Source organism: Hyla sarda, chromosome 8, assembly GCF_029499605.1.
Source record: "Hyla sarda isolate aHylSar1 chromosome 8, aHylSar1.hap1, whole genome shotgun sequence".
NCBI classification, from domain to species: Eukaryota; Metazoa; Chordata; class Amphibia; order Anura; family Hylidae; genus Hyla; species Hyla sarda.
The window spans coordinates 140,663,274-140,679,537 of record NC_079196.1 but is presented as its reverse complement, the minus strand read 5'-3'; the positions used below and the strand labels follow the sequence as shown (position 1 = coordinate 140,679,537).

Below are 16,264 nucleotides of genomic sequence, written 5' to 3'. Positions count from 1 at the left end.
GCTCGGCGTAACAGTACCCCCCCCCCCCTTGGGTCTCCCCCTCTTCTTGGAGCCTGAGAACCTGAGGATAAGACTTTTGTCTAGGATGTTGTCCTCAGGTTCCCAGGATCTCTCTTCTGGGCCACAGCCTTCCCAATCCACCCAAAAATTTTTTTTTCCTCTGACCGTCTTGGAGGCCAGAATCTCCTTCACGGAGAAGACGTTAGAAGAACCGGAAACAGGAGTGGGAGAAACAAGTTTGGGAGAGAAGCGGTTAATGATGAGTGGTTTAAGGAGAGAGACATGGAAGGCATTGGGAATACGAAGAGAAGGAGGAAGAAGGAGTTTGTAAGAGACAGGGTTAATCTGGCACAAGACTTTGAAAGGACCAAGATAGCGTGGTCCCAGTTTGTAACTGGGGACATGAAAGCGGACATATTTAGCGGAGAGCCATACCTTGTCTCCGGGAGCAAAAATGGGGGGAGTTCTTCTTTTCTTATCGGCAAATCTTTTCATCCGGGATGAAGCCTATAAAAGAGAATTTTGGGTCTCTTTCCATATGGTGGAAAGACCACGAGTCATTTCATCCACAGCGGGCAAACCAGAGGGCAAGGGAGTAGGGAGGGGGGGAAGAGGGTGACGGCCGTACACCACGAAAAATGGGGACTTAGCAGAAGATTCGGAGACTCTGAAGTTGTATGAGAATTCGGCCCATGGTAGAAGATCTGCCCAGTCATCCTGGCAGGAGGAAACAAAATGCCGTAAATAGTCACCCAGGACCTGATTAATTCTTTCTACTTGGGGATGATAAGAAGAAGAGAAGTTTAATTTAATCTTGAGCTGTTTACAGAGGGCCCTCCAGAATTTAGACACGAATTGGACGCCTCTATCCGAGACGATATGCGTGGGCAAACCGTGAAGGCGAAAAATGTGTACAAAAAATTGCTTTGCCAACTGAGGCGCTGAAGGAAGACCAGGAAGAGGAATAAAATGTGCCATCTTGGAAAATCGATCAACGACCACCCAAACAACTGTGTTGCCACGGGATGAGGGCAAGTCTGTAATAGAGTCCATACCAATCTGTGACCAAGGCTGTTCGGGGACAGGCAGAGGATGAAGGAGGCCAGCAGGCTTCTGGCGAGGAGTCTTATCCCGGGCACAGACAGTACAGGCCCGCACAAAATCAACAACATCCGTCTCCAGAGTCGGCCACCAATAAAAACGAGAGATGAGTTGCAAGGATTTTTTGATGCCCGCATGGCCTGCGAGGTGGGAGGAGTGTCCCCATTTAAGAATCCCGAGACGCTGGCGTGGAGAAACCAAGGTCTTCCCTGGAGGAGTTTGCCTGATGGAGGCTGGAGAAGTGGAGATCAGACAGTCAGGAGGAATGATGTGTTGCGGAGAGACCTCTACTTCAGAGGCGTCCGAAGAACGAGAGAGGGCATCGGCCCTAATGTTCTTGTCGGCAGGGCGAAAATGAATTTCAAAGTTAAAACGGGCAAAGAACAACGACCACCTGGCCTGGCGAGGGTTCAGTCGTTGGGCAGACTGGAGATAGGAGAGATTCTTGTGATCAGTGTATATGATAATTGGAAATTTTGATCCCTCCAGCAGATGCCTCCATTCCTCAAGCGCCAATTTAATGGCCAGTAGTTCTCGATCCCCGATGGAGTAGTTTCTCTCCGCCGGAGAGAAGGTCCTAGAAAAAAACCCACAAGTAACAGCATGCCCGGAAGAATTTTTTTGTAGAAGGACAGCTCCAGCTCCCACTGAGGAGGCATCTACCTCCAATAGGAAGGGTTTAGATGGGTCAGGTCTGGAGAGCACGGGAGCAGAAGAAAAGGCAGACTTGAGATGTTTAAATGCGTCTTCTGCTTGGGTAGACCAGGACTTGGGATTGGCATTTTTCTTGGTTAAAGCCACGATAGGAGCCACAATAGTGGAAAAGTGTGGAATAAATTGTCTGTAATAATTGGCGAACCCCAAAAAACGTTGGATAGCATGGAGTCCGGAGGGGCGTGGCCAATCTAAGACGGCAGAGAGTTTATCTGGGTCCATTTGTAGTCCCTGGCCAGAGACCAAGTATCCTAGGAAAGGAAGAGATTGACATTCAAAGAGACATTTCTCCATTTTGGCATAAAGTTGATTGTCCCGAAGTCTCTGAAGAACCATGCGGACATGCTGGCGGTGTTCTTCTAAGTTGGCAGAAAAAATCAGAATATCATCCAGATAAACCAGAACACAGGAATATAAGAGATCACGAAAAATTTCATGAACAAAGTCTTGGAAGACGGCACAGGCCAAAGGGCATGACCAGATACTCAAAGTGTCCATCTCTGGTGTTAAATGCAGTCTTCCATTCGTCCCCCTCCCTGATGCGGATGAGATTATAAGCCCCTCTTAAGTCCAGTTTGGTAAAGATGTGGGCACCTTGTAGGCGATCAAAGAGTTCCGAGATAAGAGGTAAGGGGTAGCGGTTTTTTACCGTGATTTTATTAAGTCCGCGGTAATCAATGCAAGGACGTAGGGAGCCATCTTTTTTGGACACAAAAAAAAATCCAGCTCCGGCAGGAGAGGAGGATTTGCGGATAAACCCCTTTTTAAAATTTTCCTGGATGTACTCTGACATGGCAAGAGTCTCTGGAGCAGACAGAGGATAGATTCTGCCCCGGGGTGGAGTAGTACCCGGGAGGAGGTCAATAGGACAGTCATAAGGCCTGTGAGGAGGTAAAGTCTCAGCTTGCTTTTTGCAAAAGACGTCAGCATAGTCCATATAAGCCTTAGGAAGACCGGATACAGGGGGAACCACAGGGTCACGGCAGGGAGTACTGGGAACCGGTTTAAGACAGTCCTTGAGACAAGAAGTACCCCAGTTCTTGATTTCTCCTGTGGACCAATCAAGGGTTGGGGAATGGCGTTGAAGCCACGGTAATCCAAGAAGAATTTCAGAAGTGCAGTTGGAGAGGACCAAAAATTCAATTTTTTCGTGATGAGGTCCGATGCACATTAGGAGAGGTTCCGTGCGGTAACGCACGGTACAGTCCAATCTTTCATTGTTAACAGAATTGATGTAGAGGGGTCTGGCGAGACTGGTCACCGGGATGTTGAACCTGTTGATGAGAGAGGCCAAAATAAAATTTCCTGCAGATCCGGAATCCAAGAAGGCCATAGCAGAGAAGGAGAAGGTTGAGGAAGATATCCGCACAGGCACAGTAAGGCGTGGAGAAGCAGAGTTGACATCAAGAACTGTCTCACCTTTGTGCGGAGTCAGCGTACGTCTTTCCAGGCGGGGAGGACGGATAGGACAATCCTTCAAGAAGTGTTCGGTACCGGCACAGTACAGGCACAGATTCTCCATGCGGCGTCGTGTCCTCTCTTGAGGTGTCAAGCGAGACCGGTCAACTTGCATAGCCTCCACGGCGGGAGGCACAGGAACGGATTGCAGAGGACCAGAGGAGAGAGGAGCCGGGGAGAGTAACCGCCTCGTGCGAACAAAGTCCATATCCTGGCGGAGCTCCTGACGCCTTTCGGAAAAACGCATGTCAATGCGGGTGGCCAGATGAATAAGTTCATGCAGGTTAGCAGGAATTTCTCGTGCGGCCAGCACATCTTTAATGTTGCTGGATAGGCCTTTTTTAAAGGTCGCGCAGAGGGCCTCATTATTCCAGGATAATTCGGAGGCAAGAGTACGGAATTGGATGGCGTACTCGCCAACAGAAGAATTACCCTGGACCAGGTTCAGCAGGGCAGTCTCAGCAGAAGAGGCTCGGGCAGGTTCCTCAAAGACACTTCGAATCTCCGTGAAGAAGGAGTGTACAGAGGCAGTGACAGGGTCATTGCGGTCCCAGAGCGGTGTGGCCCATGACAGAGCTTTCCCAGACAGAAGGCTGACTACGAAAGCCACCTTAGACCTTTCAGTAGGAAACTGGTCCGACATCATCTCCAAGTGCAGGGAACATTGCGAAAGAAAGTCACGGCAAAACTTAGAGTCCCCATCAAATTTATCCGGCAAGGATAATCGTAGGCCGGAAGCGGCCACTCGCTGCGGAGGAGGTGCAGGAGCTGGCGGAGGAGATTGTTGCTGGAGTTGTGGTAATAGCTGCTGTAACATCACGTCAGTTGAGACAGCTGGTGGCCTTGTTGCGCTATCTGTTGCGACTGCTGGGCAGCGACAACTGGCAGTGGGACTTCAGCGGGATCCATGGCCGGATCTACTGTCACGATTCGGCTGGCTGGAGGTGGATCCTCTGTGCCAGAGAGGGATTGGCGTGGACCGTGTTGGTGGACCGGTTCTAAGTTGCTACTGGTATTCACCAGAGCCCGCCGCAAAGCGGGATGGTCTTGCAGCGGCGGTAGCAACCAGGTCGTATCCACCAGCAACGGCTCAACCTCTCTGACTGCTGAAGATGGGCGCGGTACAAGGGAGTAGACAAGAGCAAGGTCGGACGTAGCAGAAGGTCAGGGCAGGCAGCAAGGATCGTAGTCAGGGGCAACGGCAGGAGGTCTGGAACACAGGCTAGGAACACACAAGGAAACGCTTTCACTGGCACAATGGCAACAAGATCCGGCGAGGGAGTGCAGGGGAAGTGAGGTATAAGTAGGGAGTGCACAGGTGAACACACTAATTAAGCCTGCTGCGCCAATCAGTGGCGCAGTGGCCCTTTAAATTGCAGAGACCCGAATGCGAGGATGTTGCGAGCGCTCCGGGGAGGAGCGGGGACCCGGAGCGCTCGGCGTAACACTGATGATGTTAAAGATGTTCTGCTCATATACCTATGTTTGTATTGAAAAAGTGGAGATGGATAGTTATGTCTCTGTGAGAATCTTCCATTTTGTATTTCCCTATTGGTACAATTAGCTATCTTTTCAATAAAACATGTTTAAAAAACGGAACAATATAGTGTGTGAAGTTATTGCTATGTCAGTATTAAAGATAAATGAATGAATTGAAATCTCAAAATGGTTTTCCCCTACCTACTACATAAAGTTGCAAAACTAAAAATACAAACATTTGTGAGATACCTATTGTTCAGGAGAATAAAGAACCTGGAAAGTTTTAGTGTAAAATTCTTAATTAATTACAATTTTTTTATTTGCTAAATTTAATTTAATCTTAAATATTAAAATCACTAAGGCTAGCACATGTGTTACAATGCCCAAATAACTTTATTTTTAACATCACATACATTATAGATAATACTATTAAAAGCTCATATTATGGAAGTAATCATAGTTTGGCACAACTTCATCTATAAACATCTGTTAGTTATTTCTCTTTAACATCTGACACACAAATCAAGTATACTGTACTTATTTTGTATCATTATTCCTTCCTCATCTTACAAACATATTTGGCACAATAAACATATTTACTGCATTTAGGAACTGCATGATTTGGTAATAAAAAATGTGTCATAAAAATTGTTAAACTTACAGGAAAAATAATGCATGTGGCCTTCTCCATGACACATTTACATGAAAGGAATTATGGATTCCTGCCAAAAAGGCAGACTGACTAGCATACACTGCATCCTATAGCAACCAACAGGGAGTCAGCAGGTAACATTCTTTAGGTGTTTAAAGCACAACTGTCATCATATTTTGACCCCCCCCCCCCCCCAGACCACTATAATGGTGTTCCAGATGATTATAAGGTGACTGCAGCCATACCTTTATTGCGGTTTGTTCTGCTTTTCTTACTAATAAAAACCTTTTATCCAAGAGTCAGACACAGTCGGATAGGCGTGGCTTGTGGTTCGCCAAGTCCAGCAGCCGCCACACCTATCCTGCCTTCCTGAGCTGGGACCGCTGTGTCTTACTACACAGTGCAAAACCAAAGAAAAAAGTAGTACACCAAATAGCGCACACCCAATCAAGTACAAAAAAGTTTATTTAGAATTACATACAATAAGTATAATCAGACCAAACTATCCCCCCATAAAAACATTTAAAAGGCAAAAAAACTGCCCTCCGACAACAGGGGGAGTCAAATAGACTCCACCCAGGACACCTATAAGTGTATCTAATGCAATAGCTGCCTCTATGCATAAATATACCAAATTGTATACAATCCAATACTGTCCAGGTACATATACTTGTAGCAATAAATATCAATATGCAATGAGTAAACCATATACAATCTGTATATCAATATTCCCACAGACAAGAAGCCGAGAAATGCAAGCTTAAGAGGCAAAAAAGTAAGTTGTGCTAATAGGTGTCTTCCTCCTGAACCCCACGTGTTCCGTCACCTACTGGTGACTTCCTGAGGACACTTATAGGTGTCCTCGGTGGAGTCTTTTTGACTCCCCCTGTTGTGGGAGGGCAGTTTTTTTGCCTTTTAAATGTTTTTTTATGGGGGGATAGTTTGGTGTGATTATACTTATTGTATGTAATTCTAAATAAACTTTTTTGTACTGGATTGGGTATGCGCTATTTGGTGTACTACTTTTTTCTTTGGTTTTGTATTGCTATATGGTACAGGCAGCAGCACCCCAAATTTATTTATGTAGATTTTAGCTGAGCCTGTTGGTGTCTACAGTGTTTTTACTACACAGTGCATCCACAGCGCATGCACCCGTCCCGTCGGCTCTAACGTGCGCGCGCCGCCGCGTCCTGAGTTGACAGAGCGAACACTCGTTCCCAACGTCTGTGCGCTCAGTGTGCATGTGCTGTACTAGAGGCAGATGCTCGCTTTGTCACGGGAAGGGCGCATGCGCTGTGGATGCACTGTGTAGTAGGACACAGCGGTCCCAGCGCTGGAAGGCAGGATAGCCGTGGCGGCTGCTGGACTTGGCCAACCACAAGCCCCGCCTATCCGACTGTGCCTGACTCTTGGATAAAAGGTTTTTGTTAGTAAGAAAAGCAGAACAAACAGCAATAAAGGTATGGCTGCAGTCACCTTATAATCATCTGGAACACCATTATAGTGGTCTGGGGGGTCCAAATATGATGACAGTTGCGCTTTAAGCCCTAACTTTTTCATCCTTTTCATATTAAAATAGTTTTTTTTAAATCATATTTTAAACAAAAATAATATTTTGCTACTTTTTAGTCTGCTTTCTATTGCAACCATACACATTTTTTCTATAAAGTATATCACAAGGTATACGGTAATGTTATGAATGTCAGAGACTTTTGTAGGGTAAGGGGCACAAGGGGAGTTGTTATAGAATTTGCAGAGGTATCAGTCACATACTGGTCCAGGTATATAGGGTGGCCCCTGTGCCATATAAGAAGACACCAGTATTACTAAGGGTACAAAGTAGTGTAGTCAAATATTTGGTAGGTGGGGGCCCTTTTGCTCAGGCGCAAATGAACTTCAAAACAATGCCTGGTGCTGTTTTAGGTACAGACAAACAGTCAAGGGATGTTTAGTAAGGCTGGTAGGTGCTAAACAGTTTCTGTTAAGGTCTGAAGAGGAGTCTTAAATCATCTTTTGACATGGTACTTAAGGTCTATTCCTGTCTCAAACATTTATGACATGTTTACAGGATACACCATGAATGTCCCATAGATGCTAGCTCCACCTTTGACAAACATTAGGATCCCGGCTGCAGAACCTCTGTGATCCACACAAGGATCTGGTCTGCAACTAGGCCAGATGAGGCTGGAATACCTTCGTTCTTGAGATAAGAGCAGGTCCTTTAGGTGGGATCCACATCTGTCAGACTTTTATGGCATATCCTGTTGAAATGTCATAAATGTCTGAGATGTGAACACATATCAACATCAACATCAAGAAATGTTTTTCGAGCCATCTGCTACAAAATTGTGATTTTGCAATAGAAAAGGAATATTAGTTCTAAACGGGCTGATGAGAGCATTATTATAACATTGTGAATATACATATATAGTAAGAGAAAAAAATTACATAAAATGCAAGGTTATAAACTTCAAAATAATGTTTAAATCTCTGGTGGCAAAGAACTGTTGTATATCTCCGGATGGAAGCAAATGTTTTGAGATGTACTAGCCAGGTTGTAGGCAAAATAAGCAACAGCTGAACCAAGTGTAAGTCCAGTCATATATGATACAGTCATTGTGTTTCCTGCAGAACAAGAAAGAAAAGGTATAACATATTTTATTTCTACAGGTAAGTACAATAAATAGACAAATACATTTAAATACAAATAAAGATTATAACAAAAAACATGGACATATCCAAGTATAATTTATGAGCAGGTTTGGATTGCTTGATGACCGACACCTTGGCTTGCCTCCTAGGTTTCATGACATAGATGTAAATGTGATGTTGCTACTTCCGTGGAATTGCCATTGAAATGTCTTTTATATATTTTTTTCTCTTTTTATTTTATCTCTATATCTGTTATATATATTTTTTTATTTCTTTATTCTTTCTAATGACTATTCGTATGGTACTGGAAAAATGTAAAACTTTACAAATAAACAGTTTGCGTAGTATATCTAGCGATTGTCTAAGCTAGCGATTGTGTGTCTGTATACAAGAGTGTGAAGTATACAAGTGAGTGAGTATAAAAGTGAGGGGACTTAAAATTAAGGGTATACTGTAAAGTATTGTGAGCATTTTGAGTGCATTTCTGTGTTTTGTTTTTTTTCCCTCTCTTTCTCTGTCTGGGAGGATTACAGGTGGAGAGAGGGTGGAGTAACTAAATAATTAGCAGCTGATAAATTGCAGCTGTTTGCAGCCAGCTAGCCCTTGCATTCACTTCCAGGATGTGAAGAAAGAGGTGCTGTTTGGTAACTATAAAACCAAGTATATCTAGCGATTGTCTGAGCTAGTGATTGTGTGTCTGTATACAAGAGTGTGAAGTATACAAGTGAGTGAGTATAAAAGTGAGGGGACTTAAAATTAAGGGTATACTGTAAATTATTGTGAGCATTTTGAGTGCATTTCTGTGTTTTTTTCCCCTCTCTTTCTCTGTCTGGGACAATTACAGGTGGAGAGAGGGTGGAGTAACTAAATAATTAGCAGCTGATAAATTGCAACTGTTTGCAGCCAGCTAGCCCTTACATTCACTTCCAGGCTGTGAAGAAAGAGGTGCTGTTTGGTAACTATAAAACCAAGTATATCTAGCGATTGTCTGAGCTATTGATTGTGTGTCTTTATACAAGAATGTGAAGTATACAAGTGAGTGAGTATGAAAGTGAGGGGTCTTAAAATTAAGGGACTTTAAATCCAGGAAGCTTAAATTGAAATATTTTATTTTATATTTTTTTGTAAATTTTTGCTATTCCCAAATCTAGTATGACCTCCATGTTGGAAAAGGCAGTCCAGTGTGCATCTTGCACAATGTATGCAATCCTTGAACAGCAGTTTGAGGGTGCATATTGTGCTAAATGTGTGCGAGTTGTTCATTTGGAATCCCAGATCCTGGATCTAGAGGAGCAACTGGCAACACTGAGATGCATTGACAACCCGGAGAGGAGTCTCCTGCTCACTGAGCAGATACTCTCTGGGGTAGAGGTGGGGGAGGATAGTGGGACGGAGGTGCAGGACAGTCAGGTTGGGTTACAGTTAGAAAATGGGGTAGAGGGAAAAATGTCAGGGAGGCTAGTCCTGAACTGGCACACCCCAACAAGTTTGCCTGGTTGGCAGATGAGGGGGATGCCATTTCAGAGCTAGCGGTACTGCAGCAGGACTCTGCCTCTGACCACCAGGGGGGTGTCTGCTCCAGTAAGGAGGGAGGGAGGAGTGCAGGGCAGGCCAGACAGGTACTGGTAGTTGGGGACTCTATTATTAGGGGGACAGACAGGGCGATCTGTCACAAAGACCAGGATCGCCGAACAGTGTGTGGTCTTCCTGGCGCTCGAGTTGACAGGTTGCTGGGTGGGGCTGGAGAAGACCCAGCAGTCATGGTACATATTGGCACCAATGACAAAGTAAGAGGTAGGTGGAGTGTCCTTAAAAATGATTTCAGGGACTTCGGCTGCAAGCTTAAGGCAAGGACCTCCAAGGTAGTATTTTCTGAAATATTACCTGTACCACGAGCCACACCAGAGAGGCAGCGGGAGATTAGGGAGGTAAACAAGTGGCTCAGAAGCTGGTGTAGGATTGAGGGGTTTGGGTTCATGGAGAACTGGGCCGACTTCGCTGTCGGTTACTGGCTCTACCGTAGGGACGGGCTGCACCTAAATGGGGAGGGTGCAGCTGTGCTTGGGGAGAAGATGGCTAGAAGGGTGGAGGAGTGTTTAAACTAGGGACTGGGGGGGGGGGAGGGAACCTACAACATAGAGGGGGAAGATAGTGTAGATAGTATAGATAGAGGGGGGGGATAATGTACTTAATAATGTACCTGGGGGTGGAGCAGAGGGAGGGATTAGAATAGTTAATAGGGATAGGCATTATAGGAAATAAAAACATACACCATTGAAGTGCATGTTGACTAATGCCAGAAGTCTGTCCAATAAAACTGACGAACTGGAGTTGAAAATTTCTGAGGAGGATTATGACATAGTCAGTATAACAGAGACTTGGCTGGACGATAGCTGTGGCTGGGCGGTCAACATACAGGGTTATAGTCTATTCAGGAAGGATCGGACAAAATGGAAAGGGGGAGGAGTCCGTCTTTATGTAAAGTCCAATTTGAAGGCCGCACTGCTGAAGGATATTTGGGAGGGAAACGATAATGTGGAGTCATTATGGGTAGAAATATATGGAGGTAAAAACTTAAAAATTCTGATAGGGGTTTGCTATAAGCCACCAAACTTAATGGAAGAGCCAGAAGATCAATTATTGAGGCAAATAAACATGGCAGCAAATCAAAATGATGTGATGATAATGCGGGGACTTTAACTATCCTGATATAAACTGGGAGACTGAGACCTGTGAATCTCATAAAGGAAACAGGTTTCTGACTATAACTAAAGACAATTGTCTGTCCCAAATGGTGCAGGGCCCTACCAGAGGGGGCGCCCTACTAGACTTAATATTAACCAACGTACCTGACAGAGTAATTAATGTGCAAGTAGATGGATACCTAGGAAATAGTGATCATAATATAGTACATTATAACTTGTTCTTCAATAAGGGAATCTCTCGAGGGGCCACAAAAACAATGAACTTTAGGAAGGCAAAGTTCGATCAACTCAGAGAAGCCCTTAACAATATAAAATGGGATAATGTCCTCAAAAAGAACAATACTGACACAAAATGGGAGACTTTTAAAAATATCTTAAATTTTCACTGTAAGATGTATATACCTTATGGGAATAAAGGGGTCAGAAATAAAAGAATACCAATATGGACGAATAAAAATGTTAAGGGGGCAATAAATGACAAAAATAAAGCATTTAAATTACTAAAACAGGACAGCAGTGAAGAAGCATTAAAAAGCTATAGAGAAAAATGTAAAATATGTAAAAAATAGATAAAAGCCGCAAAAATAGATACAGAAAGACTCATTGCCAAAGAGAGTAAAACTAACTCCAAAATGTTCATTAACTATATAAATAACAAAAAGGTCAAAAATGAATGTGTTGGCCCTTTAAAAAATGATGAGGAAGAAATTATAAACGGGGATCAGGAAAAAGCAAATATATTAAACAAATTCTTCTCCACTGTATTCACTGAGGGAAAATGAAATGCCAGGTGAAATACAGTGTGATAAGGTAAACTCCCCAGTACAGGTCACCTGTCTAACCCAGGAAGAAGTACAGTGCCACCTACAAACAATCAAAATAGACAAATCACCAGGTCCAGATGGCATTCACCTGCGTGTTCTAAAGGAATTAAGTAATGTAATAGACAGACCGCTATTTTTAATATTCAGGGACTCTATAGTGACAGGGACTGTTCCCCAGGACTGGCGCATGGCAAATGTGGTGCCAATATTTAAGAAGGGGTCAAAAGGTGACCCTGGGAATTATAGACCTGTTAGTTTAACCTCGGTTGTATGTAAATTGTTTGAGGGTTTCCTAAGAGATGCTATTTTGGAATATCTTGATAAAAATAAATGTATGACCCCGTATCAGCATGGAATTATGAGGGATCGATCCTGTCAAACTAACCTGATAAGCTTTTATGAGGAGGTGAGCTCCAGACTGGACCAGGGGCAATCGCTGGATGTCGTATATCTGGATTTTTCCAAAGCATTTGATACGGTTATACATAAAAGGTTGGTGCATAAAATGAGAAGGTTTGGGCTGGGGGAGAATGTGTGCAAGTGATTAAGTAACTGGCTCAATGATAGGAAACAGAGGGTGGTTATTAATGGTACTTATTCTGATTGGGTGACTGTTACTAGTGGGGTACCACAGGGGTCCATCTTGGGTCCTGTCCTATTTAACATATTCATTAATGACCTTGCAGGGGGGTTGAATTGTGAAGTAGCAATCTTTGCAGATGATACTAAACTCTGTAAAGCGTTAAACACAATAGAGGACAGTGCACTGTTACAAATGGATCTGGATAGGTTGGAGGTTTGGGCTGGGAAGTGGCAGATGAGGTTCAACACTGATAAATGTAAGGTAATGCACATGGGGAGGAAAAATCCGGCCTGGGATTATGTATTAAATGGGAGCACACTAGGGACGACTGACGTGGAAAAGGACTTGGGAGTTTTAGTTAACAGTAAATTTAGCTGTAGTGACCAGTATCGGGCAGCTGCTGCCAAGGCAAATAAAATCATGGGGTGCATCAATAGGGGCATAGATGCCCACGACAAGGAAATAATTCTACCGCTGTACAAATCACTAGTCAGACCACACATAGAATACTGTGTACAGTACTGGGAACCAGTGTACAAGAAAGATATAGTGGAGGTGGAGAGGGTTCAAAGACGGGCAACCAGAGTAATACAGGGAATGGGAGGACTACAGTAACCGGAAAGATTATCAAAATTAGGGTTATTTAGTTTTGAAAAAAGAAGGCTTAGGTGAGACCTAATAACTATGTTTAAATATATCAGGGGACAGTACAGAGATCTCTCCCATGATCTATTTATACCCAGGACTGTATCAATAACAAGGGGGCATCCTCTACGTCTAAAGGAAAGAAAGTTCCTACACCAGCACAGATGGGAGTTCTTTACTGTAAGAGCAGTGAGACTGTGGCATTCTCTCCCGGAGGAGGTGGTCTTGTGAACTCTGTAATAGAGTTCAAAAAGGGTCTGGATGCATTTTTGGAGAATAATAACTTTACAGGTTATGTATACTAGATTTATAGGGACAGAACGTTGATCCAGGGATTTATTCTGACTGACATATTTGGAGTCAGTTAGGAATTTTTACCTCTAGTATGAGGGTTTTTTGCCTTCCTCTGGATCAACTCAACTCAATAGGGACTTATTAAGGTTATAGTTTGAACTTTATGGACTCTGGTCTTTTTTCAACCTTATGAACTATGTTACTATGTATGTATGTTAGTTATATAAAAAAAAAAATTTATGAGCAGGATTTTAACATGAAAAATATGGTTATATCATAGGCTAGTAATTTTACATCATGTGTATGATTCTTATCTGCCAGGTCTTTTATCTGATAACAACATCTCATATATTTCTTAGAATATACAGTTTTCTATGCTTTGATTCTGTATTATCATGTAAATGCTGTCAGGTGTCATTGAAAATTAACCCCTTAAGGACATTGGACGTAAATGTACGGCGATCACGGCGAAAGAATTAGCCCTCATACAGCCCCGTGTACGGAAAAATTAGAAAGTTAAGTTATAGGGGGTCTAAATATGGCGTCTTAAAACATATTTATTTTATGAAAAAAGTTTGAGTGTTTTTTCACTTGTTGGTGACCAAGGGCGTACCTGTACGCCCTTGGTATTACCGATCACTGCTGCTTGCTGGGCAGTGATCGGAATGGGATGACTGCTGATTTATATCAGCAGCCATCCCAGGACATCGCCTAAGGGGGTCCTGAGACCCCCCTTGTCGACAATCGCTGTGATTTGCCAGTCAATTTTCCCAGCATGCCTGGACAGTCTGGAAATGCAGGTAGATGTAGTTTTGCAACATCTGGAAGTGCAGTATTTTCCAAACAGTGCTAATCCAGATGTTGCAAAACTACAATTCCCATCATGCCCAAACAGTCAGGCATGCTGGGAGTTGTAGTATTGCAACAGATGGAAGCACACTAGTGGGGAAACACTGTTATCTAACTCAGTGTCTCATTACCATTGTGCCTCCAGCTGTGGCAAAACTACAACTCCCAGCATGCATGATCTGTCAGTTCATGCTGGGAGTTGTAGTTTTGCAAATCCCCCCCCCCCCCCAAAAAAAAAAGTACAGGGTACTTTCACACCGGCTGGGATTTACAGTGAGTTTGCCGCTGCGAGATTGAGCTGCAGCTACACTACACTAAATAAAGAGTAAAACACTATATATACACACACCCGTACACAGTTACCACACCCCCTCCTCCACAAACACACAGAAATTAAAAAGATCTTGTATAGCAGTGTTTTAGAAACAGAGCCTCCAGATGTTGCAAAACAAAAACTCCCAGTATTGCCGGACAGCCATTGACTGTCCAGGCATGCTGGAAGTTTTGCAACAGCTGGAGGCACCCTGTTTGGGAAACACTGCTGTAGGGTATTTTTGGTGGAGGAGGCAAGTGCCATGTGTGCCTCCGGGTCCACCCCTATGCAAATCCCTAATTTAGGCCTCAAATGTCCATTGCGCTCCCTCACTTCGGAGCCCTGTCGTATTTCAAGGTAACAGTTCAGTGCCACATATGGGGCATTTCCGTACACGGGAGAAACTGTGTTAGGAATTTTGGGAGGCTTATTCTCCTTTTACCCCTTGTGAAAATGAAAAGTAAGGGGTAACATCAGCATGTTAGTGTTAAAAATTATTTTTTACATTAACATGCTGGTGTAGCCCCAACTTTTCTTTTACATAAAAAGTAAAAAGGAGAAAAAGACCCACAAAATTTGTAACACACTTTCAACAGTATGGAAATATCTCATATGCGGAAATACAGTGCCGAGCAAGCGCACAACAGGGCTCAGTAGTGAGAGAGCATCATGTACGTTTGAGGCCTAAATTGGTGATTTGCATTTGAATGGCTGTAGTTACAGCAAAAACGAAAAAGAAAAAACATGTGACCCCATTTTGGAAACTACTCCCCTCAAGGAAAAATACAGAAAAAATTATGCACAAATAAACAGAGAATAGAAGAAAGTTAACAAAATCTTTATTAAAATGTATCATTGATTAAAAAACAATAGTACAGATACATAATAAAAACAAGGCACCGGAAAAGACTACAGATGGGTAGGTGAGGACTGGAATTAAGTATAGAGAGGTAATAAATATAAATATGAGGTCAAAGGGCAAATAAGAGTAAATATCAGAAGTGAAGACGCACCAAATTGCTGCTGAACGCAAGCACGAGGGCAAGGAGAAAATAAACAAAGGGATCAGACCCAAGGACCAGAGGGAACAAGTATGCCAGACCTTACCTACCAACCCCAATGATCGTTTCACCACTAAATGGCTTCCTCAGGAAGATGTTTTTTAATCAATGATACACTTTAATAAAGATTCTGTTAACTTTCTTCTATTCTCTGTTTATTTGTGCATAATTTTTTCTGTATTTTTGGTGGTGCTTCTATCATGCACATTACTTACCTCTTTGAGGTATAGTTTCTTATGTAGGTGTCTATTTCCCCTCAAGGAATGTAACAAGGGGTGCAGTGAAGCTAACACAGACTGCAACTCTGATAAATACCAAAGCCTGTGAGTAAGGTTTTGTTAGTTAGACTCTATTTATGTATTAGCTATGCATAATGTAAGGCACTTGAATAGCCATGCTTATGTTTGTCTTTCATATGTCTGTTTTACAGTTTTACCGTGTTCATTATATCTCAGTAAAGATTACATCAGTTAAGCAACCAGCGTGTATTTCCTTGAGATTCGGTATAAACTTGATGTGAAGCTGTGTCAACTAGACAGTGGAGACATTATAGTAAAAAGGCTTTTAAACGTTATCAGAAGCAGTTAATCAGCTTTGAATCGTCCGCAGCAGTAAAAAGGACTCAGAAATCCTGTGCCTGTGAGTAACGGCACAAAACACTAGAAAGTGAAACTAATACTCTCACGTGTTATAACACTGCTGTGCTGTGTCCAGTCATCATCATTATCTACGCTGACAGCTAAAGCAAGATGCAGAACCCAGAGAACAGCACTCTGACAGTTAACCCTCAATGCTCCTATAAAGAGGAAAGCACCTTGCCAAGAAGTAGATCTAGGTGCACAACATTGTCTAGAGCATCTAGGCAAACAAATCTAACTTCGGTTAGCGCCGATGCAGCAAGATTTAAACACCATAGTTCTAGACACTCAAGCAC

At 43.1% G+C, this 16,264-nt stretch overlaps 1 protein-coding gene across 3 annotated transcripts in view; it reads right to left on the bottom strand.

Annotated features, from left to right (window-relative positions):
* Positions 1 to 6,853: 6,853 nt before the first annotated feature.
* The window catches only part of SLC29A4 (solute carrier family 29 member 4), a 660,337-nt gene continuing 650,926 nt past the window's right edge, over positions 6,854 to 16,264 (bottom strand). For all 3 annotated transcript variants that reach the window (XM_056534647.1, XM_056534645.1, XM_056534646.1), the window contains one exon: positions 6,854 to 8,029. In XM_056534647.1, the coding sequence (XP_056390622.1) occupies positions 7,887 to 8,029 (143 nt within the window). In that variant the 3' untranslated portion in view covers positions 6,854 to 7,886. The remainder of the gene's footprint in view (positions 8,030 to 16,264) is intronic.